General features: G+C 36.3%; 1 protein-coding gene across 1 annotated transcript in view; it reads left to right on the top strand.

Annotated features, from left to right (window-relative positions):
- The window catches only part of NOX4 (NADPH oxidase 4), a 265085-nt gene that overhangs the window by 54226 nt on the left and 183976 nt on the right, over window positions 1–26883 (top strand). Inside the window, 5 exon segments of the mRNA XM_043996145.1 lie at window positions 10889–10999; window positions 13363–13447; window positions 15217–15314; window positions 17262–17289; window positions 24624–24696. Of these exon segments, the coding sequence (XP_043852080.1) occupies window positions 10889–10999; window positions 13363–13447; window positions 15217–15314; window positions 17262–17289; window positions 24624–24696 (395 nt within the window).

Below are 26883 nucleotides of genomic sequence, written 5' to 3'. Positions count from 1 at the left end.
AAAAGTAGACAGACTTACCATGTGTCACATAGGTAATGTCAGAGGTAATATTCAAGCCAGTTCTTTCTGACCCCCTTGTCCAATCTACTATACCCTTTGTCATGCTGCCTTCCTCTTTAATTACAGTATCAAAGGTTTTAAGAAAATCATTGTCATTCAGAAACATCAAAGGAAAAGCAACAATAGCAACTAACAAGCCCAGGCTTGAAGTAGAAGAGGAAAAAAGGAAGGCATTATGGTTCCCATCTCTCCATTATAATTTTTCCCCTCTCTTCCCCATTCTTCTTTGCTTTTCTAAACTTTTTTTTATTCTTTTTTTTCCCCCTGCAGGGCAATGAGGGTTAAGTGGCTTGCTCAGGGTCACACAGCTAGTGTCAAGTGTCTGAGGTGGGATTTGAACTCAGGTCCTCCTGAATCCAGAATTGGTGCTTTATCCACTGTGCCACTTAGCTGCCCCCTGCTTTTCTAAATTTAACAACCATCAACAAATCCAAACATTTCAAGATACCAAAGAACATAGAGCATTATACATGAAATGGTGAACTTCCTGCTATATCATTTTTGTTTTTTTTAAAAAAAAAAACTACTTCATGTCCAGGTAAAGGGGAAATGAAACTGGACCAGGAAAGAAAATATATAAGGAAAAAACCATGCTGGAGGTGTTGTGGAATTGTTTTCTTTTGCTCAGGAACAAAAAGGCCTTCCAGACAATGAGTGCTATTCTTTTCTTTTCATGTAAAGATTACACGAGGCAATCTATGTAAAACACTTTGCAAACCTTAAAAGCTATATAAATATTAGTTACTGTTAGTTGTGGTAATCAGCATGACACTCAATTTGCCCTGAGATAAGAACATCAGTGGTAACCTAGACAATTGTTTCTCACCATGCTACCCAGATCTAATCAAAAGTTCTTTTACAAGGTATCTTTGGGATATATTTTCTATCATTTGAGATTCTTTGAATTTCAAAATTTACATTTGAAAAATTTCCTTGTAATTACTATATGAACAAAATCTTAACTCTCAGAAATTCCTATTAAAGACGTTGACAAAGGCAATTTTGCCTAGTTATTAAGATGTTCTACTTGCTTAAATGGCTCTGATAGGCCTTTATCAATTTTGCTTATTATTATTATTAATAACATTTTCTCAGTTACTAGATGAGGTTAGTAGAACACTTGCTCTTCTGAGGACCTAGAGTGCACACTCTTTGGAACCTCTTGCCACCTAATTAGTGTCCATACATGCTATTTTTCTCTTCTTTTCTCCATCCTCCACATACCTTTAAAGAATTAATTGTTATTTGAGGTTTTTATGCCTCAGCGCTCACTGGCCTGGGGCTCCGCAAACCGCACGGTGCTCCACCCACTGGTTGTAGCCATTGCCAGGGCTCTGGCACCTCATGTCATCACCACTCGCTGCCGCCTACATGGGCCTGGCAAAATTATAATGATTGGAAGCCTAGTGAGGGCAGTCATGTGACTGTCAGAATGGTCATCCCATTGGCTGGGGCTGTGTGGGGTGTTTCTAGCTTTGGGAGAGGAGAATTGGGCATTCTAGGTGGAAGCTGGAAAGCGACAGTCATTCTGCTGCATATTTTCAGCTGATTCCTGGGCGGTGGTATTTTTTCAGGTATTATAATTTCCCTTTCACCATTTTATTTCGTTTCCCTTGATCCTACTGATCCTGTTTGTGTTTTTTTTTTTTTTAAGTTCATTCTTGTTAAAATAAATCTTGTTCTGTTTTGAGGGAGGCTGCCGGTTTCCTTCCTTGCCCCAATATTGCAGTAAGCCGTTTAGCTAGCACTCCCCAATTAAAAATTGGTCCCCACATACCTAAAAAAATATATAGTCTGAAGAACAGGATGGACCATGCCCTTTACTGTTCAAGAATCTTGGCTCCCAGGATTAACTTTTTTTTTCCTTGTTGAGGCAATTGGGGTTAAGTGACTTGCCCAGGATCACACAGCTAGTACCTGTCAAGTGTCTAAGGTCAAATTTGAACTCAAGTCCTTCTGATTTCAGGGCCAGTGCTCTATCCACTGCACCACCTAGCTGTCCCCCAGGATTAACTTTTGCTTAAAATACTAACTACTCATCTTGGTTTTTACATTCCTCTACAATATGGCTGAAGCCTACCTTTTACTTAATATTGCTCTCCTTCAAAACCTCAGTGTTTCAAACCAAAGGAGCATCCTGCTGATTACAGTATTCGGCATCTCATCTCCCCCCTCTATTTCCTTGCACAAGCTGGGCTGCATTGCTGGAAAGCATTCCTTCCTTGATTCTTCCTTTAAACTCCTTAGTTTCCTTTAAGGAAATATCTGCTCAGGTGCTACCTCTTATAATTATCTTGATCCCTCTAATTGTTAGTAATTTCTCCTTTTAAAAATAATAATAAAAAAATACTTATCTGTTTACACATATGCCTTCTGTAGCATGTAATCTCTTTTAATGCAAAGATTTTTCTTAAATTGTCTTTGAGTCCCCAGAGTTTAGCACATTGCCTTACAACTCAACAATAAATAGCCATCAGTGTACTGGGGCATGGAAATGCAATGGAGGTTAATTACATGGGAACATAGGGATGGGGCAGTAAGAAGAATAAGACATTGAGGTTCTATGAAAGTGTATACAGAGAATGAATGGGAAGTTGGATACTCTTAAATTAATGGGGGCGATCAGTTTTTGTAGTCTCAGTTCCTCATTTGCTGTAGTGACCTGGTTGCATAGGAGATATTTATAAGAATTTTGGCTTTCCCAACCATAATTGTACATGGTAAATAGAAATTCTGCCCAGAAATATTTTATGTGATGTACAACACAGTACTATACTGTTATTTTAAAGTGAGCTAGGCTGGCCCAGATTAGTTAGCGGGGTATTTGTGGTCATGGAACACAGTGAACCTAAGTGACTTATATAGGAACTGAAGCCATCATTTTGACCCTATTTTTTTCCTAGCCAAATGAGTCATACTCTTCATTTATTTAGAATTTAATTTTCCTCCAATTACAAGTAGAAATAATTTTTCACATCCATTTTTAAAACCTTGTCCTTAAAATTCTTTTTTCTTCCCTCCGCACCCTTCTTAAGAAGGCAAACATATAAGTTATACAAGGGTAGTCATATAAAACATTTTCATATTAGTCAGGTTGTGAAAGAAAACAGACAAAAAAAACTAAAGAAAAAGAAACTAAAAAAAATTTGCTTCAATCTGTATTCAGAAACCATCAGTTCTTTCTCTGTAGATGGCACGCATTTTTCATCATAAGTTCTTCAGAGTTGTCTTGGATCATTGTATTGTTGAGGATAGCAAAGTAATTCACAGATGATCATCTTACAATACTGCTGTTACTTTCTATACAGTACATTTCACTTTGCATCAACTCATGTAAGTCTTTCCAGGTTTTTTCTGAGAGCATCCTGCTCATCCTTTCTTATAGCACAATAGTGTTCCATCATAATCACATCCCACAATTTGTTCAGTCATTCTCCAATTGATGGGCATCCCCTCAATTTAAAATTCTTCATACCAGAAAAGAGCTGCCACAAGTATTTTTGTACATATAGGCCATTTAACATTTTGTATTTTATCTCTTTTTTGATATGGACCTAGTAGTGGTATTACTAGGTGAAAGAGTATGCATAGCTTTATAGCCCTTTGGCTGTAGTTCCAAATGTCTCTGCAGAATGTTTGAATCAGTTTACAATTCTAATAATGCATTAATGTCTCATTTATCCCACATTCTCTACAACATTTATCGGTTTCCTCTGCTGCCCTATTATACAATCCAATAGATATTAGGTAGTACCCCAGAATTGTTTTGACTTGAATCTTTCTAATCAAGTGTTAGAGTGAAGGGCAGAGCCAAAATGTCAGAAGAAAGGCAGTGACTTACCTGAGCTTTCTCTAAGACCCCTCCAAATACCTTCAAATGATGACATAAGATAATTCCCAGAGCAGCAGAACACACAGAAGGTCAGGGCGAAATCATTTTCAAGGCAAAGACAACTTAGAAGGTCGACAGGAAAGGTCTGTTGTACCGGGGTGAAAGTGGAGCACAGTACAATGCAATCCATGCCAGTGGGGTACTGCCTCCAGGGTGGAAGGTGCACTGTTCCAGGCCTAAAGGGGTTTGTACAGCTGTTTTCAGAGATACTTCTAGAAATTTATAAGTTTTTAGTTCTTCCAAGGGGGTATGATTTAAGGAAAGGTATCTTTACTACTCTTCTGGCCTGTGCTCTGGTCTGCAAACAACCACAGGCCTGCTCCTCTATCCTGGAACAATGAACAGAGTCCTGTTCCACTGTGGCTGCAAGCTCTGGTATACGTATACTCTGCTACCTGGGACAGTCACCCAAGACTGTGACTTAGATTTGAGTATAGGCAAAACAACAGTCCTGCTTTATGATGCTAGCAAAGAGACCCCTGTAGTCTCCTTCTGGCCAGTTGTTCCTGTGAGGGCCTGAGGCTATTTGGCCTGCTTCTAGAAAAGGACTTCTTATGATAAGCTCTCAATTATCTGCCAATGAAGAGTTGCAGTGTCCCAGATGATAGAAAACAGCAGGTGATCTGATCAGAGCATAGAACAGTAAACTTGGAGCCTCAGTTGGAATTCTGGAATCCTGGCCTTTCCACTTACTAGGTGAATGATGATGGTGGACAAAAATGATAATGATTCATGTTCAATCCTTGCAAAATACCTTGCTTAGAATTGTCCTGCGAGGTCAGGGTCTACCCATTGTATTATTCCTCAATCTATTACTTCTCATCTCTGTGGCTTTAGATGAAGTTCTACCTCTGAAGTCATTTGACACCTCTGAGTTCTTTATGAGTTTCATTATCTCTCACAGCAGTCATTATGCAAATGAGAGTCAGAGGGTCTAGTGTCAAGTCACTGGTAATTATATAACCTCTATGGCTTCATTTTCTTTCTCTGTAAAATTGGGGAGTGGGGACTGACTAGATGAACTCTGAGGTCCGTTCCCATTTTAAATCTGTGTAATTTTGAAATTGTTAACTATTACTATCATACGTATATTATTCTATAAATACACACATATATGTTGCTGTTGTTTCAGTTGTGTCTAACTCTTTGTGACCCCATTTGAGTTTTCTTGGCAAAGATACTGGGGTGGTTTGACATTTCTTTTTCCAGTCATTTTATGGATGAAGAAACTGTGGTAAACAGGGTTAAGTGACTGGCCCAGGTGGGTTTGAACTCAGGTCTTCTTGATTCAAGCCCGGGTGATCTATTCACTGTACCATCTAGCTACCTCTCTCTCTGTATCTGTCTCTATCTCTGTCTCTTTCTATACCCCCCCATATATACATGCATTCATGTATATGTATGGAGATATATATGTTTGTTGTATGTATGTGTGCACATATATATATATGTATATATATATATGCATGCATATACATACACATTCTCTCTAATCTTTGACCAATTTCCCATTCACCAAGTTGCCTGGGGTTATGACACTATTTCTTGTGCTGTAGAACCTTCCCCACAACCCCCCTCCCCCCAAAAAAGTGAGGTCATGACAACTTTTATCATCAACAGTTAATATTTATTGCCTTCCTTCTGAGTTCAGGACTCTGAGTGAAACACTAGAAATAGAAAGACTTATATAGACCCAGTTTCTGACCTAGAACAGAGTACACAGATTAGTAAGGAAGACCTCAGAAAGATATTACAAAGCAGCCTAGAAAATGCTGAGTGTCAAGCCAGGCATCCAGCTAATAATCCTTAGTCTTCCTACCTGAAGAACATGTCTGATTATGCATGCTAACCTTTAAGAGTATATGTTTATCAAACTACAGGGAAATTAATGGGACTTTTAATTGTTTCAATGGATGGCAATAGAATGATTTGGCATGGGAGATGATTGGGGCTGTTACGCCCAAGATACACTTCTTCTTCATTCAGTCACAGTCACCTATGACTAGGTAGGTGTGTGTGTGTATGTATGTGTACCATGTATCCATCTATTGGTTGAGTGTGGTTGGGTGTCTCATATTTTTATTCTGGAGGCATTTAAAGTATATATTTATAGTATATACATACAGTATATAATTATTCTGGAGATAGTTAAAGTATATAAGTATAAGAAATTTGGAATTAAAAGACCAGGGTTCAAAATCCTGTCTGTCACCTCTTATTTCTCTGCCCTGAAGTTCTTAACCTCTTTGAGCCTCATTTTTCTTACTTAGAAAATGGGAGTAATTATTTTTGTATTATCTACCTTAAAAATTATATAGAATCCCAAAGACATGCCCAAAAAGAGAAAAAAGACCTATCTGTACAAAAATATTTATAGAAGCTATTTTTTGTGGTGGTTAAGAATTGGAAATCAAAGGAATGTCCATCAATTGGGGAATGGCTAAACAAATTGTGGTATTTGATGGTGATGGAATATTATTGTGCTATAAGAAATGACAAGCTGAGTGACTTCAGAAAAGCCTGGAAAGACACATATGAAATTATGTACAGTGAAGTGAGCAGAACCAAGAGAACATTGGTTTTTTGTTTGTTTGGTTTTTTTGTGAGGCAGTTGGGGTTAAGTGACTTGCCCAGGGTCACACAGCTAGTAAGTATCAAGTGTCTGAAGCTGGATTTGAACTCAGGTCCGCCTGACTTCAGGGCCGGTACTCTATGTACTGCATCACCTAGCTGCCCCACCAAGAAAACATTGTGCACAGGGACAGCAATATTGTTTGATGAAGAATTGTGAATGACTTGACTTTTCTCAACAATACAATGATCTAAGACAATCCCAAAGACTATTGATGAAACATATTATCCACCTTCAAAGAAAGAGCGGCTAGTCATGAAATAGACTGAAGCATGCTATTTTTCACTTTTAATCAAGTTTTCTTGTAAAAATGACAAATATGGTAATGTTTTATACAATCATACATGTGTAATTCATATCCAATTGTTTGCCACCTCAGGGAGGGGGAAGGTGAGGGTGGGAAAGAAAGCTAAAAATTGGAACCCCAAACTATAAATAAAAATGTTTATTACTAAAAATATATACAGATCAATGTAATAATCTATATGAAGTATATAATACATTTAACTGAACATATATTAACCACTAGGGATAATAATACAACTTATGGGACAGCTAGGTGGCGCGGTGGATAAAGCTCCAGCCCTGGATTCAGGAGGACCTGAATTCAAATGCGTCCTCAGACCCTTGACACTTACTAGCTGTGTGACCCTGGGAAAGTCACTTAACCCTCATTGCCCTGCAAAAATAAAAACAACAACAACATACAACTCATGTAACATGCATTAGGGATACAAAAATGATATGATGCAGCCTGTCCTTACACAAGAGTGGGAAGGGGGGAGAGGAAGAAATATACACAAATTGCTATGATTCAAGGAAGGCTATAATCAGTGTAAAGAAGAAACTGAGTTCCTGATTCACAGTTTCTTCTCCATCCTATCTGTTGCCTTCATCTAAGAGGATTTGATCATTTATGTTGGCAAACCTTAAATTATTCTAATTCAATCCTTTAACTTCCTTGACACCATTGGTCCAATTCCAGCCAAACACTAACATAGTCAATAAAAGACTTCACCAGCTCCTCAAAATATTTTCAAGATCATATGCTCAAATTCTATTATCTGTCCACAATCAGTTCTTCTGTCTCTTCTATACTTTTAGTGATGTTAAACTTTTTTTCTTCTATTCTCCTCATGTCTGGTCAAATTGGTCACCTCTCTTCTTTTATTGCATCTTCGCTACCATGGCTTCAATTATTTCTATGCTCATGCTTGATCCCAAAGTTTTGTCCTTTAATGTTAGCTAGCTATCATCTTAGAATTCCCTGACCTTATTACTGACCGTATTTTGGGGTAAAACTTGAGTATAAAATCCATATACTAGGTAAAACTGACTATCTGATTTTATCACTTCTATATTGCTGAGAGTTTTTCAGAGAAAATTTTAAGATGGATTTTAGTCAATCAATAAATAAAAATCAACAAATACATTGGGAAATGTTTTGGGGAAAGAATCAGTTTTATTTCAATATGTTGAGTTTGAAATACTTGCAGTACATCTACTTGGAAATATTCCAGAGATATTTGTTGAGACATACTGGGAGTTCAAGAGGGATAATGGAGATTGACATAGTTATATATACAAGAAATAATGGTTAAATCTATAGGAACTGATGAGAAAGTGGGTAGAGAGTGAAGAGAAGAGGACCCAGGATAACACTGTGGAAACATAACCTTACTGAGGGCAGTAGGACATAGATGACAATCTAGTAAAGAAGCCTGAGAACAAATGGGCAAACAGTTGTGAGGAGAACATTGATCAGAGATTGATGCTATAGAGGAAAAAAACAGAGGAGAGACTATTATATAGGAAGAGGAAGTGATCCACAGGTTCACATTCTGTAGAAAGGTCAAGAAGGTTGGAAAATGAGGAACAATCAGGTTTTTCAGTTAAGAGATTTTTAGTGATCATGGAGACAGCATTTTTTGGGGGGTGGGGGTGGGGCAATGAGGGTTAAGTGACTTGCCCAGGGTCACACATCTAGTAAGTGTCAAGTGTCTGAGTGTCAAGTGTCAGATTTGAACTCAGGTCCTCCTGAATCCAGGGCTGGTACTTTATCCACTGAACCATCTAGCTGCCCCTGGAGAGCATTTTCAGGCCAGAAGATAGATTAAAATGGATGGAGAAATTAGTGAAAAGTGAGAAAATTGATGCAAGGATTGTAGATAGCTTGTAAGAATGAATGAATATAAAAGTTGACTGTGGAAGGTTAGCACAAAGTTATAACTATAGATTGAAAGGATGGTAGGATTAAGTAAAGTTTTTTTTAATGAACTAGGGATATCTGAGCATATTTTTAATATTTTCCCCAATTACAAGTAATGTAATTTTAGCTTTCATTTAAAAAAAAAAACATTCCTGATGATAGTGAATTGAGCAGAACTGAGAATATGGTGCACAATGACAGCAACATTTTCAGCAATAATTATTTTCAGCAATACGATGATCCAAGACAATCCCAAAGGACTAATGATGAAGCATACTATCCACCACCAAAGAAAGAACTGATATTGATTGAAAACAGACTGAAACATGAAAATTTCCACTTTCTTTCATTTTTCTTTTATTCAAGTTTTCTTATACACAATGACCAATATGGCAGTGTTTTACATAATTGCACATGTATAACCTGTATCTAATTGCTTACCTTCTCAAAGAGGGTAGAGGGAGATAAGGAGGGATGCAATTTGGAATTCAAAACTTTAAATAAAAATGTTTATTATTTGGAAAAAATAAGTTCCAAATTCTCTCCAAATATTTTAACCAATAAAGAAGGATCCAAATGAATAAAGAACAAATATTAGATAGAGAGAAAGGATGTTCATATTCATAAGCTCCTGGAAGAAGCACTTACTACCAAAGTAGAATGGTTGATATTTGTAAAGATGAACCATTTTTGCCTTTAAGACTGAAACATAGAAGGAGAAAGAGGAATAATGTGGAGGTGCCTTGAAGTTTTTGGGAAAAGTGGAAGTTTCTGTTTGATGTTCTCATCTTTTTCAATGAAGTATGAGTCAAGATCTTATGCTGATAGAGGATGGAAGAGTGAGTAGCATAGGTAATTTGAGGAGAAAGGAGAAGTTTTGGAATAGAATTAGGAGTGGGATAAATAATTAATGGAATTCCTGATCATCCTTAAAGCCCAACTTGAATTCCACCTCCTCTATGGGGTGCCCTTACCCCTTGGATCTCACATAGAACTTTGCTTTTTATCTCTCTAATGCAAATCCTATATAACATTGGGTATTATGATTTATTTTATTTGTATCTTATTCCTTTGCTAGATTGGAAGCTTCATGAAGACAGTATCATATCTTATCTACAATTTGTATTTCAAGTAGGTCCTAGAACAATGCGCTTGACAAACAGGCTCTTGATAAATATTTGTTGCATAGAATTATCCAGGTGAGATGTGATGGAAGCCTGGTCTAGGACGGCCACAGTGAAAAGGGAAAGGACAGAATAGTTGGAATTAATAGGATTTGGTAGTTGATTAAATTTGGGAGTATGGGTAGAGGAGGAAAAATAAAAGATGAGACATTTTATCCCCTGTGTAACTGGGAGAGTGATAGCACTATCAACAGAAATACAAAAATATGGGGAAGGTGTAGATTTGGGAGAGAGCTACTGAGTTTAGTATGAGGAATATTAAGCTTTAGGTTCTGATGATATCTCTATGTGGAAATATATAGCAGATGGAAATCTAGGACTGGAGCTCAAGGAAGAGGAAATTGAGAAGATTTGAAAATCATCTACAAAGAGGGGGTAATTGAAGAAGTTATGGGGGTAGAGAGAAAACATGGAAGAGGACCAAAGACAGAATTGTCAAGTATGGGCAGTAGACAAGTAACCCTTCCAAACAAATGGCCAAAGAGGAGGAGAAAAACAATAACAATTTGGTGTCTTGGAAATCAAGAGAAGAGAGAGCATTTGGAACAGGAATTTTTAACTTTTGGAGTCCATGGATAGCTTTTAGGGAGTCTTTAAAATGAGAAACAAATTACATTTTATTTTCATCTACCTGTGGTTTCCTGAATAGCAACTAGGTGGCACAGTGTATTGAACATTGGTCCTGAAGTCAAGAAGACTGAAGTTAAAATCCAGTCTCAGAGACTTGCTAACTGCATGGCCCTGGGCAAGTCACTTAACCTGTCTGCCTCAGTTTCCTCACAGTTTTCTCAACTATGAATTGAGGCTTATAAGAGTGAATAGAATACATTTTGGGGAGTCATGAGCTATGTGAGATAGGTGGTTGTAATCTGGTTGTTGATTGTATTGTGACTCTTGCCTTATTTGTTCAGCTAGGATTGTGTCTAAGCAGAGCTTCAGCATCAGTTCTCAACTTCAACTGCAGTCTTATTCTTTTACCGATGTGCCGGACATTGTTGGCCTTCCTGCGGGGCTCCCAGAAGGTAGGGGCAGAGCTGCTATGGAATGAAAATTCCAACTCAAAAACCAAAATGAGACAGTACCAGCTCTCAAGGACCATATCAACTTTCTATCCACCCTACTAGATCTCTAAGGCCTTTTTAAGGCCTAATAACTTTTGACATTTCTGTAGCATTCAAAACTGTTGCCCTGCTTGTCCTTGATGCATCTTATTTTTCAGTTTCCATGGCACTGCTCTTTTGATCCTACTTTTATCTAACTCTCCTTTTTGGTCCCCTTTTGTTTCATCTTCCTACAACTGTCCCAGTAAATGAAATGAGGGTATTCTGTGAGATTCTATCCCTGCTTGCCCCACCCCCGCCCATTCTCTCTTTATAGTCTTTTCCTTGGCCATCTTATCTGCGCAGCTCAACTATTGCTCCTAAAAATTTGATTCTCAAAACAATATCTCAAGCCTTCATCCTTCCTTGCTTTCCACTTTTAGATTTCCTCTTCCCTACTAGCTGTCTCTATCTGGGTATATAAAACTGAACTCACTATCTGCCCTTTTTTCCTAATCTTCTACAAACATGTTACCAAGTTTTCTCATGTTCTTAATTCTTTTGAGGAAACCATCATTCTCTCAGTCACCCAGGCTCCAAACTTTACCTTTGAACTTTGAAGTGGGGCAGCTAGGTGTCACAGTGGATAGAGCACTGGCCCTAGAGTCAGGAGGACCTGAGTTCAAATCTGACCTCAGATACTTGACACTTACTTGCTGTGTAACCCCAATTGCCTCACCAAAAGAACAAAACAAAACAAACAAACAAAAAGAACTTTGAAGTTACTTTTGACTCTTCCCTTTCCCTCATTCCCTTCTCCAATACACAATTACTTGCTAACTACTGTTGATCCTAACTCATACATCTTTTCTTTCTCCTACTTTGCATGGCCAACACCTTAATTAAGGAATGTTGCAATAGTTTCCTGATTATTTTCTTTTGTTACAGTCTCTTTCCTATTCGATCACACATTTAATGATTCAAGGGTCCATGATTTGATCTCTGTGAGTATTCTTGCCAACAAAGGCATATTACAACTCTACCAAAGCCTTTAATGAGTGTGTGTGTGTGTGTTTGCACACACACACACACACACACACACACACACACACACACACTTTGGATACTTCACACAGTTGCCAAAATAATTTCCCATCTCACCATGCCACTCACCTGCTCAAAAAACATTTAGTGGCTCTCTAATACATGTAAGGTCAAATATAAACTCTTTTACTCATCCCTTAAGACAGCCCCAATTTGCCTGCAGTCTACTTCTGCAGCCTTATCTCACACTCTTCCTCTTTACATACTCTATTCCATCTGAACTGCACTAATGGGTAGTTCTCTACTTCAGTCCATTTTCTCATTACTCAGATTTACCAGGTGAAATGTTTCTCTTCTCAGTTCTTGTGCTACATTTTTCATGAATCCTTCCTTGATTCCGCTTCCCATCTTTCAACCTCCATTTGCCCTTCTGTAATTGGTTGATCTATCTTCAAGTTTTCCTAGATATTTTTTACCTCAACTTCTCCTTTACTCTTAATCTCATTTTATGTAGCATTATAGTCACTTGGGTACATGTGTATTCCCTTGATTAGAGTGTAAGCTCCTTGAGAGCAGCCACTGTAATTCTTTATCTTTATATATCCACAGCACTTGACATGTATTAGGGATTTTAATAACTATCTATTAAGATGAATCATTCATTCAATATATTTGCACACATACAATAAGGCAATCCTTTAAGACTATGAGTTGGGGAACACTTACTTGTCAATCTACATTGGGAGAGGGAATTTCCTCACTAGAGTTCCCTAAAGCAATGAAATCACAGATCCAGGTTTTAAGTAAATAAAATAGATAAATTAATATTCCCCCCCTCCCCGCCTTTACTTGTGTTACCAAGTTATTTGATTTTAAACCACTTAAAAATAGTTGTTTTGGGATTGCTTTGCCTGCCCTCCACTACATAATACCTCAGACGAATTGAAAACTACAGAAAAAATATACAGTTTGTTGCATTTTTCAAAACAGCTTCCCATATTTTTATTTGGCCAATCATAAACATACAATTATCCTGAGATTTCTCAAACTTTGTACTCAGGATTCTCATTCTAGGCCACTACATATTGGCTCCCATGTTTCAAAGGAAGAAGGTAAAGAACTTGAGGATACATAGTGCTGTTTGTCTTACCATTCCACACTATTTGAAGGTAAAACACTATTAATGTTTTTCATAATGATTCTCACATGACTTTTCCCTATAAGATTGGATATTTTTATGGTTTAGCCTGTTACAATATTTTAGCAAAATAATTTGCTAATTTTTTTAAAATTAATTTTAGGTTGCAAGCAGGAGAACAAGAAGGCTTTTAGATAAAAGTAGAACTTTCCACATAACCTGTGGTGTTACCATCTGCATCTTTTCAGGTAAGATTATATAAGGTTAAAGACTTGCCTAACAGAAAGACCTTAAAAAGTGTGCCACAGTTACCATTTGCTATGATAATAACTTTCTTGTTGAAGAGTTTAGCTGTTGCTGGTGAATGATGGCTTTCTTGTCACAAAGATTTGCCTTCTAGGTATCCTTAGACAGATCTACAGATAACTGCTTTTCTTAATGCATGTAATATTATAAGAACTCAGTTTTCCCCCTAGGGCAGGGCATGTCTGTGTTGTGGAAAAACAATAGTTTTATATCAGTTTGTTAGTAGAAACAACAGTTTAAAAAAACCTAAAAAAAAATTTCACTAGGATACAATGAATGAAAAGGTGTCTGAAAATGAAAATATACCAAAGAAACCCCCAAACAACAGGAACTTTGTAGTTCTAGAATAATGCCATTTATAGTTAAGTTTGGTAAGTAGAGTCACAGAAAAATGATAAATTAGAGTGCCTAGCTTACTATAGTCCTTCCAATGTTGAGCTCGCCAGTTTCATCAGCCATAAGGCAGATGGGGGGCAAAATAGATAAGCTTTGGCTTGGAATCAGGAAGACCTGAGTTCAAATCCTGTTTCAAGTATTTACTAGCTGTGTGACTCTAGGCAAGTCATTTAGCCCCCTCACACTTTATTTCCTCATCTGTATAAAGAGGGAGTGTGAATTGATATCATTTCTAAGTCCCTTTCAACTCTAATTGTATGATACTATGATGAATATCTTTGCCAATTTGCTGGTGTTATATTAAACTCTTTAAGGGCAGAGACTGTTTCATTTATTTTGTTACATCCCTAGTACTTAACAGTGCCCATCATGTAATTTTGTTTTGTTTTGTCATTTTCATTTATGTCTGACTCTTTGTGACCCCATTTGGGATTTCCTTGGCAAAGATACTGAAATGGTTTGCCATTTCCTTCTCCAGCTCATTTTACAGATGTGGAAACTGAAGCAAACAGGGTTGAGACTTGCCCAGGGTCACACAGCTAGCAAGTGTCTGAGACTCAATTTGAACTCAGTTCTTCTTGACTCCAGCACTGGAACTCTATACAATGCATCACCTAGGTACTTAATAAATGCTTGTTGATTGATTGGTGTGGGCATTTATTCTTTAGTGTTCACTCCTTTGATTGATGGTCTGGCCTCTTGTTTTTCTCTCACATTGTCTGCTGTGGAACAGGAACACTCAAACAGTCATTGTAATATGCTACACATAAGTCATGGGTGTGTAGAGGGAGAGGGGAATGGTACAGTACAGTACAGTGGCAACTAGGTGCTGCAATGAATGGAATGCTTCTTGCACTCAGGAAGATCTCTCTTCCGGACAGATCTAGTCTCAGATACCTATTAATTATGTGACCTTGAATAAGTCATGTAGCCTGTCTGCCTCAGTTTCTTCATCTGAAAAGTGGGTACAATAATATCATATATCTGCAGGGATTGTGGGGATAAATGAAATCTTTGTAAATAATATTACAAACTTCAAAGTTCTATAAATGCTAGATATTGTTATTTTCCAGTTTGCCATGGAACTTATAAATAAATATAATAAAGATTCACTAGTATGATTTCTCCAACATGGATCCTTTTATAATCCAACTTCATTTCTAAATTTAAAAACTGCCTATTTATCATCATACTTCTAAGTATCCCAGTGCAACTGTCAAAGCAGGATCCATTTTTTACAACTGACCCTTTGTAGTAGAACGTAAATCATCCAAACAAAAATCTTAATGAATCAAGGCCTTTTGGGGTTTTTCAGGAGTTCATGTTGCTGCCCACCTGATGAATGCTCTGCATTTCTCTGTGAATTACAATGAAGATTTCCTCGAAATAAATGCAGCAAGATATCGAGATGAGGTAGGTGGTCTGTGGCTTCACATTTTCCTTTTGACCCTTGGGTGCCATTTAATGAGGTTTGACAGTTTTTCCAGGAAATTAGTAACTTTCTGCTCTTTTTGAAAGTATCTTAAAAATGTACTTGTTCAGGTAATTTTTCAAAATTCTTTATGAGGGGTTATCATTTCAGATCCCTTGCAGGAGAAAATGGTAATTGGACAAGCGTCTGCTTTGTAAATATGTCAGTGCTCAGGAGTTAGCTGCTCATGCCTCACTCCTAATTCCTATCATTCAGTGGCAAGTGTCAGTGTCTCCACTACAGCTGCCAAATTTCACCAACTCTCTTGAATTGCACTTTCTCCTTAAGAGCTATTAAGATAATTTGAGTCTGTAGGATATCTTCGTCAATTGTCTCCCTGTCTTGCTTTGTTAATCTGGAGCCCTCCTTTCTGTGAACCTTGAATAGCTTAGTTCCCTGCAGAATGGAACATTAAATGATATATATCTCTCTTGGATACACCCCCACTTCTTTTCCCTATGTCCCCAACCCAGGTAGCTCAGTATTTTAATTTGGTTCCCTGGCTGCCTATACTGCAGTTTTCCATCACCTCCTTTTAAACTTAGCCTGTCCTACACAACATTTGATCAGAATCCTATTGATAGCTGTGGATGGCTGGTGATAATTGTGTATTATTGTTCTCAGGGTTTTGTGTCTTCTTTCTGCTTTGGAGTATAAATGTGTAAGGTCATCTTTATACCTTCACCAGCTCCTAGCACAGTGTTCTGCCTGTAGTATGCTCTTAATATATGATGATTAAATGAAAGAATGCTAATGGGCTAATCATAGCAATTATTTTCTTTCTAGAGTCTTAAATTTTCAAGATAATAATGCTTTAACTCTTAAGGAACAAGCCTAAAATGAATTGTTATTATTTTTTCTTTGCTTGAAATTATTGCTCAATATTTAATTATGTATTTAATTTACTATAATTAAAAAAGACCTGGCTTAGTGAATACCTGATTTATATCACTAACTGGTAAGCTAGTAGGGGAGATTTGGGGGTGACAAAGGCTTATGTTACCCCAAATCAGTAGCTGCTTGCATTAAACCAGTCCTTGACCTTGGCACAATGGTAGAACAAGGGAATGGATGCTGTATTATCATTATGCTTAGTGGACCAAGCAGGATTAAGCAGTTGCTAGTATCTCTAAAAGTGGTCTAAAAGCTATTGGAAGTCATTTAATATAAGGGGGGGGGAGGAAGGAGAGAAAGAAAGGGTGAAAGAGGTAGACAGATACAGAAACACAGTTAGACAAAGACAATTCATTTCTACATGAAAAGGATAAGACAAACATAAGGAAATATGATAACATTAATAGTAGGAATAAATATGAATTAATATTAACTATTAAAGATTAATATTACTAGAAGGAATTCATACTAGGGAGAAGACTATATTGCAATTGTATAATACCTTTCAGGTTATGAAGAATTTTCTCATCCACTGCCCTACCTGATTCTCATAATAACACTGACCTGATTGTCCTGAGGCCAGCAGGTCAGATATTGCCATCTCCATTTTACAGATGAGAAAATTGAGTGACAGAGGTTAAAGGGCATGACCATGGTTATGTTACTCAATTGTAGAGGTAGACTGGAGAGCTGGTCTTCTGATTTCTAGTCCAATGCACTTTCAGATAGATAGATGCCTGCTTTTTTGAAGATGCTTCTTCTAGGTCATGGCTGAAAGAAGGGATATATACTTTATGGCACTGACCTCCTAGAGTCCATTCCAACATTGTGTATGAAATTCTTTAGATGCAACTGAATGCTTTTAATATCCCTTTGAAAGGCAAGTGTCACATCTGCCCAATATGTGCTTGTATCCTCTGGGTCCTTTGCAAAATTATGCCTGATTCATCTTTTGTTTTCTTTTGTATCAATAATTTGTCTTATGTTTTGTTCAGGATCCCAGGAGTCTTCTCTTCACCACTGGTAAGTTGCTACCAACTGCTTTCTTTGAAGATTCTGAGAAGCCTTGTAAAGTCTTCACTATCATAGCAGATTCCTCAACTGAAATACTAAGACATATTGTATTTTTCAGATTTAGTGTTGAATATTGGGCTGCAGAATTACTATTAAAATATGTGGCATCTTTCTTTTTCAGACAGAACTTTATGAAGAAACGGGGAAATAAAATGATGATTTTTTCCCCTGCTGGTTCATTTGCTTACTATCCATCCATTTGTCCAATTGCTACAGAATTAAGTTAGGACATTATATATTTAACACTTCTTACATGTAAAATATAACTAAATTTCTTTTTGTGTTATATAATTGGATTTATTTATCCATCAGTCAATCAATAGACATTTATGAACTGCCTGCTCTGTGACAGATACTGTGTTAGGTACTAGACTTCCAAAAGCAAGATATGAAATGTCTCTGTTTATAAGGACCTTGTACTCAAAACAACATGTATGTGTATGTGCATGTTCATGTATACGTATATATATATATATATATATTTACATGCACATGCACATGCATATGTAAAAGTTTATGCTGAGCAAGTTCACAATAAATTTGAAGCAGTTAGGTAGAGTGGGCACTAGAAACTAGGGGATCAGCAAAGAACTTCATACAGAAGATGGTACTTGTGCTAATTTTCAAAGAGAATGAGGGGTGCCATGTAAATATTGTAAAATTATAGATGAACTCTAGAGATGCAGTGAAAAATAAAAATTATTAAGGAATTATAGAATATATTATTATAAGTATAAATTTAAAACATATTACATTTGAGGCAGTTAGGTGGTGCAGTGTGCAGAGTACTGGGAATGGATTTTAAAAGATCTGAATTCAAAAACAGTCTCAGACACTGAATGTGAGATCCTGGGAAAGACACAAATTTTGCCTCACTTTTCTCAACTGTAAAGTGATTAATAATAATATTTAGTTCCCAGGGTAGGTGGGGTATCAAATGTGATAATACTTGTAAAATGCTTAGCATAGTGCTACCGCATAGTAGGCTGGTGCTATATAAATGTTAGTTACTATTATTTAAAACTTTTTTATGAATTTATTTTTGTATTTTTAAACCTGATACTGTGATTTTGTAGGTTCAGGGTCCTTCCATGCAAAGCATCACCTGATCCATAACTTAGAGAATCTTTGAAAGTTGTCTGTGAACACTAAGAGGTTTAATGACTTGCCCAGGGTCACACTGCCATTGCATGTCAGAGGCAGGGCTTGAACCCAAATCATCCATTCTTCAAGTATATATATTTCTGGAAGTTGAGTAGAAAAGTGGGACTCTGTTGAAATCTTTTTAAAGTAGATTTAGTTACTCTAATTCAAGAAGGATCTCATGATAAGGAAATTTCATCTCTAAAAGAAGTTCCTGGCTTGTATTACCTGAGACCAGCTATCTCTGCAATTTCTTTGGACTTTCAATTTTAGAATACCTTTTTCATAAGTTGACTTTTTCAGCTAATACTGACAAATATCCTCCCTGATCTAAATATGTTGATCATTAAATAAAAGGCCAGTTTGTTTTCTTTTGAGAAATTTGCCAGTTACTTAATGGAAAAAAATATGAGAAGAGACCCTAGTGCATTGGAATATAGGGTATTCCCTATCTTGTGGTACTAGGAGTGAACTAAACATATGACAATTTGATTCACTACAGTAAAAATACTCTTAATTCAAAATAAGGCTGTAGAATTTGATTTTCATCTGCAAAATCCTACTTTGAAGCATCATGGAATGGAGTTGTTCCCAGTTCCTTGAAAACTATACCAGTGAAGTGTAATGTCTTGTACGTTCTGCTACATTGGAATGTCTTCAAGTATGGATCTCATGACACAGTCTGCTATCTGAGTATCAGTTTAACTAAGGGCAATGAAGCTTGTCACTAGTAGGCTAGCCATTAGTAGATGAATTTTTTTGCCATGGTAAACCACAAAACAAAGAAGATATTTTATGGAAAAAATAACCCCTAGTTTTTGTGACCATTGGTGGAGTGATGGAAAAGCAGAGAGAAGGTAATTGAGAATAAGAACGTTTTTAGCTCATCATAGCTTGAAGCACTTTAAATGTAAGATTCCACAGTAAAGAATAAATTGATATTATTGAAAGAACTAACACATAACAATATTGATATTCTGGTGATAAGGTAAGAAGACAAAAGGAAGTTGTAGATAAATCGAAGGGTGATTCATAGGTTTTCCTTTTATATGTAAAGGAATTGGCTGTGGTGATTTTATTTTGTACACCAAAGAAAAACATAATATCAAAGGGCAATAGGTCATGCTGTCTGAAATACTTGTGATCAACATAAGCAAAACAGATAGCTTATAAAAATTATATAATGATATTTTTCACATGTATGATGTGAATACAAGAAGAAAACATTTGGACTTTTATAAATTATTCCCTATGTCTTTTTTTTTTTTTTTAGTGAGGCAATTGGGGTTAAGTGACTTACCCAGGGTCACACAGCTAGTAAGTGTTAAATGTCTGAGGCCAGATTTGAACTCAGGTACTCCTGACTCCAGGGCTGGTGCTTTATCCACTGTGCCACCTAGCCGCCCCCCTATGTCTTTATAGACACGCAATTGACTAAAAGGTCACAGGACCTGATGAAAGGGGGACAGCAGAAGAGGCACACAGAGAATTCCAGAGTGTGGGTAAGAGTGGTGATTGACCTGAAGAAGGTGCTTAATAAGGTCTTGAGGGGAATAGTCTTACTAATTCCATTGTCTTCACAAAGTTCACTCAATTCATTCTCAGCACCTTAATTGCCATGTATGAGCACACGATAATTGTTCAGGTTGTTATTTGGGACAACAAATTTATGACCATTGAAGATGTGGAATGAGGAAAACAAATGACTAAGAAGCAGAACTGGCTCAAGACTTGAAGCATCTATGGCCCAGTTTGGTGTGTTGTGACTTAATCTGTGTTGTAGTGACTATTTGGTCTCTTTCTGCCTTGTCACAAGATCCACTTGCCATGCCATCAGATAGGGAGTGGACGAGTAGGGAAGTTGGGGTAGGGAGTTCTTCGTGCCTTCTTTGTGTCTGGAAAACAAGTCCCATATGTTGACGCCAATTTCGACTGGTGACTTTGTTTTTCAGTCTTCAATGTCACACATAAACTTATACTATGCCTCCTTTGCCCTGGCCCAAAAACAAAAACAAAAAACAATTTTTTCAACAATCATCTAAGTATTTGTAACAATTGAGATAAAAACAGAGTTATATATACTTGGAAATCATGTTTGCAACTTTCATAAACAAAGTTTACTGCATAGTCCAAGTGGTAGAGAGATTCCTTATAGATACTGAGATATCCCAGATGTTTCTCTTTTCAGATGAATTGTGCTGAGTGCCTGAAGCCCTATGTAATTGTAGAGTCTCCTATCATCAAAGTAATTCTTGGGCAACCTGGCTTTACATGAGAATGATAAACATTAATATTTTTTCATGTAGTCATCTACTTTGTATGTTTTAATGAAGAACATAGGAACCTGATATTCTTTCTTGGTTCATCTTGGAGGCAACAATGATGACTTGTAGGCCACTTCTGTTCTTCTTGATTCATTATAATGACATCTTTAATTTACACTCTTCTCTAGTTATATGATTATGTGAAAAATATATCTAAGGAGAAATTATATTTTTGCTTTATGAAATTTGGTTGATATTCTGTTTTTATCTCACCTTTATTTCTATATATTTCCTTGCTCCTCACACCCAGTAGGGTGAAGAAAGGAAGAAAATTAATGAAAGTAAAAGAAAGGAATAATAGAATGTCAGACAAACTAACCACCACATCAGTGGAGTCTGACAACGTACATAGTGTTCCATCCCGTAGACATTGTTTATAATGGAGAACACCCTCATCACTGTGTCTATCTGTGAACATAATCAGTCCCTGCAGCATTAGGTTTCCAATTTTTATTTTCATGTTCCAAAACAAGATGCCTTGGACATAAGCTTAAATTCTTCTTACATATTACTTCCTAAAACTTTTGTCAGGGTCTTCAAAACTATATGGTAATACCATGTGAAATGAGAATAGTCTGTCTTTTTAGGCAGTCATCTTCATGGAGCAAATGAGAAGCCATATCCCAGCCCCCCATGCCCCTTATCTCAATGAAATTTCAGTTGTTACTGGTTCATTGGCATTAATAAGAAGCCACATAAGATTTTCAAATACCTGTTGAGGGTTGAGCTATTAGTCATTGACATACTAGGATAGACTAGTACAATCAGATAGCTTTTATCCTCAAACATATTAGACAGTTACCTCTGTAAGGATGTAGGAATTTTAAGGGTAGGGTGAAGAAGAGGCACTTTTGTTTGATGAGACACTTTTAGGGGAGGACAGGCTTGGGTGGGTAGCCAAGTAAGTTTTTTTTTTTCTTAAAGCTAGGGGGTTACCATGTATTCACTAGGCCTGGTGGTCATGGAAGAAGGTACCAAAAATTGATTTGCCCATTTTTCTGAATAGACATACTGTGAAATGGTTGTGAGAGGCTGATTTAAAATTAGGCAAGCTTATTTTTTGCTACTTGGTTTGATCTTTGCCAAACTCAATCCTTATTTATAATCACAGTAAGGTCTCATGACCTATGCAAACATTCAGACACCAGTACTTTACTATTTTAATACTATGATACTTTAATCATCTTGAGTGTTTTGCTACTGAGCCCAGCTAGAGTTGGGGATATTTTGAGCTTAGTAAAGGGAAAGAAGGCCAGATTCATAGTGACAGGAATTGAGTTTGAGTTCTAGCTCTTCTACTTATTATTTTGATTCTTTTTTTTTTTTTTTTAGGGAACTGGGTTTAAGTGACTTGTGTTGGTAAATACCTGACTATAGATTGGAACTCATTTCTTTGAATCAGGTGATGATGTTTTTAGAACAAATAAACTCATGAAAATAATCTTAAGCAATGGAGGAGATTCCATTTATGTTGTCATGAGAATATTCACATGTATCAAATAATAACTTGTTTTTATAAGTGTTGTAGTAATGAGTTATAAAAGATCTTTTTAAAATGTATTTTTATTTATTTGTTTATTTTTTTCTATTTATTTATTTATTTATTTTTTGAGGCAATGAGGGTTAAGTGACTTGCCCTGGGTCATACAGCTAGTAAGTGTCTAGTGTCTGAGGCTGGATTTTAACTCAGGTCCTGAATTCAGGACTGGTACTTTATCCACTGTGCCACCTAGGTGCCCCTTGAATGTTTTTAAAATAAATCATATTTATGTCTTTTGTTTTTATATCACAGTCATTTCTGAATATATTTTCCACTACCAGTTGAGCTATCCCTTGTAAGAAGGAATAAGAAAGAGTTAAAAATAGTTCATTAAAACCAGCCAATATATTGACCATGTATGACTGTAAGCATATGCAGTATTCCACACCGATAGTTCCCCACTTCTGCAATGAAGGGATGTGTGGGTTTTGTTTTGTTTTTTGTTTTGCTTGTTTGTTTGTTTTGGTTGTTGTGTTTGTTTTTGTGGGTCAGTGAGGGTTAAGTGACTTGCCCACGGTCACACAGCTAGTAAGTGTCAAGTGTCTGAAGCTGGATTTGAATTCAAGTCCTTCTGAATCCAGGGCCAGTGCTTTATCCACTGCCCCACCTAGCTGCCCCTGGGTTGATTTTTTTCTTTTTTTTTTTTCCCCAATTTTACTTTGGACTAAAGATTGGTCAATAGAACACATAACATTCAGTTTTTTAAATATATATATATATATATATATATGTATATATACACACACATACATATATATGTATGTATATTCTTACTAATCTTTCTTTCTCCCTCTGTAGCAATTCATATATTCTACATTTCTGTGAAGTCCTGCTATTTGTTATGTTTTTACAATACAGTAATATTCCATTCCTTCATTTACCAAAGGTTGTTTAGTTCAGTTTAAATGGATAGATTCTTAATTTGTTCCTAATTATTTGCTACCACAAAATGTGCTTCTCTGGATATTTTGGTACATATGATGACTTTCTTTCTGTTTTTGACTTTTTTTAATATTTTCCCAGTGGAATCTCTGGGTCAAAGTGTATAGACATTTTAGTGATTGAGGGTTTTTTGTTTTTTGTTTTAAGTACTTCAGAGGCAGCATGCTATAGCTGACCTCAGCTCTGATATAAAGTAGCTGGGTTAGTGTGGGCAAGTCACTTATACTCTTGGCTCTTGGTATATGCTCTTGGCCAGTGATATAAATTTCAAATAGAAATATAATATATCTATCTACTACTATATTAACTTAGAATACCACAAATTTATATTATCTATGTTGTATTATGATTTTATTTATTTGGCTAAATATTTGACAATTATAATCTAATCTGAATGAGGGGCCAGGATTTTGCCAGCAAGGAAATCTCTAAGGCTATAAATCACAGAGAGGATGCCAACATGCTTAGGATTAAATGTTTCTACAAGCAGATTTTCCTATACAAATAAAATTTCAAGTCCAGTTCTCTTCTAGACTGTGTCAGCCATTTTGGTTTTGCCTACCATTCCGTCTATGCCGCCATTAGCTTGGTCTCATCAGTAGTTTCTCCTGATGATTTTTAAAAGCAATGTCAGTTTGTACATTACTTTTTGTATTGAGCCGGTTTTGGTACAAATGCAATAATTTTTCTCATCAGGCAGTCAGAAGGCATAATTCAGCATGTTTTCCATTTCAAAACAAAAATGGGCCTGCCAATGGCCTTAGCAACAGCTGGCATTGTAATCTCTTTGTCTGAAAATATCTATTTTCCCATCCAGCTTTTTTTTTTTTTAATGGTGCTTTTTTGAAAAGGATTGGGCTTTGTATTTCAGGTACCACAGCCAAAAAGCATTAGAAAAAAAATGAGGTCCTTTGGTAAGCAGCTAGCTTAAAGAAAAAATTAAAAGCTGAGAAAAACAAAACCAACCCAACAAGGCCATTAGATGTTATAGTTGTTTTCTGACATTCTCTGGTCTCAGGCTGTGATATGCCTTTTGGGAGGGCTGACAACAATTTATATGTATTCACCAGGTCATGTGGACCAGTATGAAAATACAAGCACTCATGCTGGGGAGGGAGGAAATAGGTTTTGCAAGAATGTCTACAAAACTGTGATAATTAATAAAATGGCCAGTTCAAGGGGAAAAGTACACAGAGCTGGTTGGCTTTTGATTTGTATTTCCAACAGAGAGCAGAGTACTTTTGATTTCTAAGTAATAACTCTTTATGATTTTTCTCAGAACAATTTAATTGTGTGCACATGTATTTATTTATGTATTTATCTATTTATTTTAGTTCCTGGATTGACAGGGGTGTGCATGGTGTTGGTGTTGTTCCTCATGATTACAGCTTCTACATATGCCATTCGGTAAGAATCATTCCCATTATTTTCTTTTTTCAATTTAGTTTTTTTTTCCCCCCTCCTTTAGATTTTCTCTTGTGTTTGTCATAACTCAGTGAAACTTTTCTTTAACCAGAATAAATGAATTGATGAATAACACAGTATTTATTAAGCATCTTGAATCAATGAATTTTTGTGAAAGCATTTATTAGGTATTAACATGTACATTGTGCTAAACTCTTGAGATACAAACAGAAAACCAAATAGTCTCTGCTCTCAAAGAGCTCTCATCCTAACAGATTTAGGCAAGTACATTCTTTGCTTAAATTTTCTGATGAATTTTAAGCAGAATTACATGTTTTTGTTTTTATCATGATTTAAAAGTCTTTTTTAAAATATGAGTTCCATTTTTCTTGCCCTAGGAAGCATAATATATTGAAGAATTTTTTGGAGGGACTAATGAGGACTTCAATTGAACCTTAGTGTTTCATTCTGAATGTTGATTTCCTTTTCCAGAACCTTTTTTCACCCTCATTTTTCATACATGATAAATGAAATTCATGGATCAAATGATTTTAAAGGCCTACTATAGTTCTAAAACTTATTTTCCTATAACTATGTCTATAATAGCATTAGAGATTGAGTTAACAAGGTGTTGATCTTAGGAGGGGGGCATATGCGCTTGTTTTGTTTTGTTTTTAAAGAAAACAAATAACAGACTTAAGTCCCTAATATGAAATTGTTTTGTTAGATCATTCTTATTATTTCTATTTGTCTTGTAGTTATAGCACTTAAAGTAAATTGCCAGCTTAGGTAATGAAAGTGTACCTTATGTCTGAGGGGAAAATTTTTTTTCTGACAACAGACTCTGAGTTAAGTAAAGAAAAGTGTTATCATTATCCCCATTCTGGATTTAAGAAAATTGAGGCCCAGACTCATCTGAAGTGATTTAGGCATGGTTGCACAACTAATAAATGGCAGAAGTAGGACAGGAAGTCAGATTGCTTAATACCAAGGCCAATGCTTTATCACAATACTGCACAAAGCCACAGGTTCTCTTAAGGAAATAGCCTTTATGTGAAAGAGCTACCTGATTAGGTTTATTATCTTAGTTACGAAATTTAGGTAAGTTGAAGCTTATATTTTATCAGTGATTACCTTAATGAGGTTTTTCCTAATTGAGGCTTTTTCCCCCTTTAGTATGTTTCTTTTCTTTTTCTTTTTGGCAGGGTAATGAGGGGTAAGTGACTTGCCCAAGGTCACACAGCTAGTAAGTGTAAAGTGCCTGAGGCTGAATTTTATCTAAGATAAAAATGGATAACAAGAAACCTCCTGAATCCAGGACAGGTGCTTTATCCACTGAGCCACCTAGCTGCACTGCTCCAGCATGTTTCTTAAATTTATAATCAATTTTATTTATAAATAGCTGTCATTTCTTTCTGAATATTAAAGACTTCACTTTCTTTTGTATTTTTAAAAATTTTTAAAATTCATTTTAGACTTAAATACAAAATGTAAAAAGAAAAAAAATATTTCCATGTATACAGCAGAACACGTGAGAGGATTCAATATAAAACACTAAATTTTCATTTCAGGAAAACCTATGTAATAAATACATTGTTTTCAAAACTACCAAGCTTTTCCATGCTTTCTTGTAGGTTTTCTTTTGTTCTCTGCTGTCTACTTTAACTTTTTTTTCCCTTTCCCCTACCCACCACAGAGAAGGAAACAATTAATTGCAACTATAATCTCTCTCCCTCTGTCTCTGTCTCTGTCTCTGTGCGTGTGTGTCCCTCTCTCTCTCTCTCTCTCACACACACACACACACACACACACACACACACACACACACACACACACACACACACACGTGTGTATGTATGTGTGTGTGTGTGTGTATATGCACACACAATTATATGTAAGACCATACTATGCATATTTCTATTGGTTAGTTCTTTCTCTGGAAGTAGATAGCATCTTTCTTCATAGGTCCAAGTCTTTCCAAGTTTTTCTAGATCAATCAGCTCCTCACTCCTTATATCACATTAGAATTCTATTAGAATCTTAAACCACAGATTGTCTACCCATCCCCCAATGAAGGGCATTTATCATTTTAACCAATCTGATAGGTGTAAAATAATATCTTAAAGTTGTTTCAATTTTCATCTCTCTAATCAATAATTATTTAGAATGTTTTTTCATATGATTATATGT

The sequence above is a fragment of the Dromiciops gliroides genome, chromosome 3 (assembly GCF_019393635.1).
Source record: "Dromiciops gliroides isolate mDroGli1 chromosome 3, mDroGli1.pri, whole genome shotgun sequence".
Lineage (NCBI taxonomy): Eukaryota > Metazoa > Chordata > Mammalia > Microbiotheria > Microbiotheriidae > Dromiciops > Dromiciops gliroides.
Note: the sequence above shows the minus strand (reverse complement) of the source record. Positions and strands in the feature narration are given on the sequence as shown.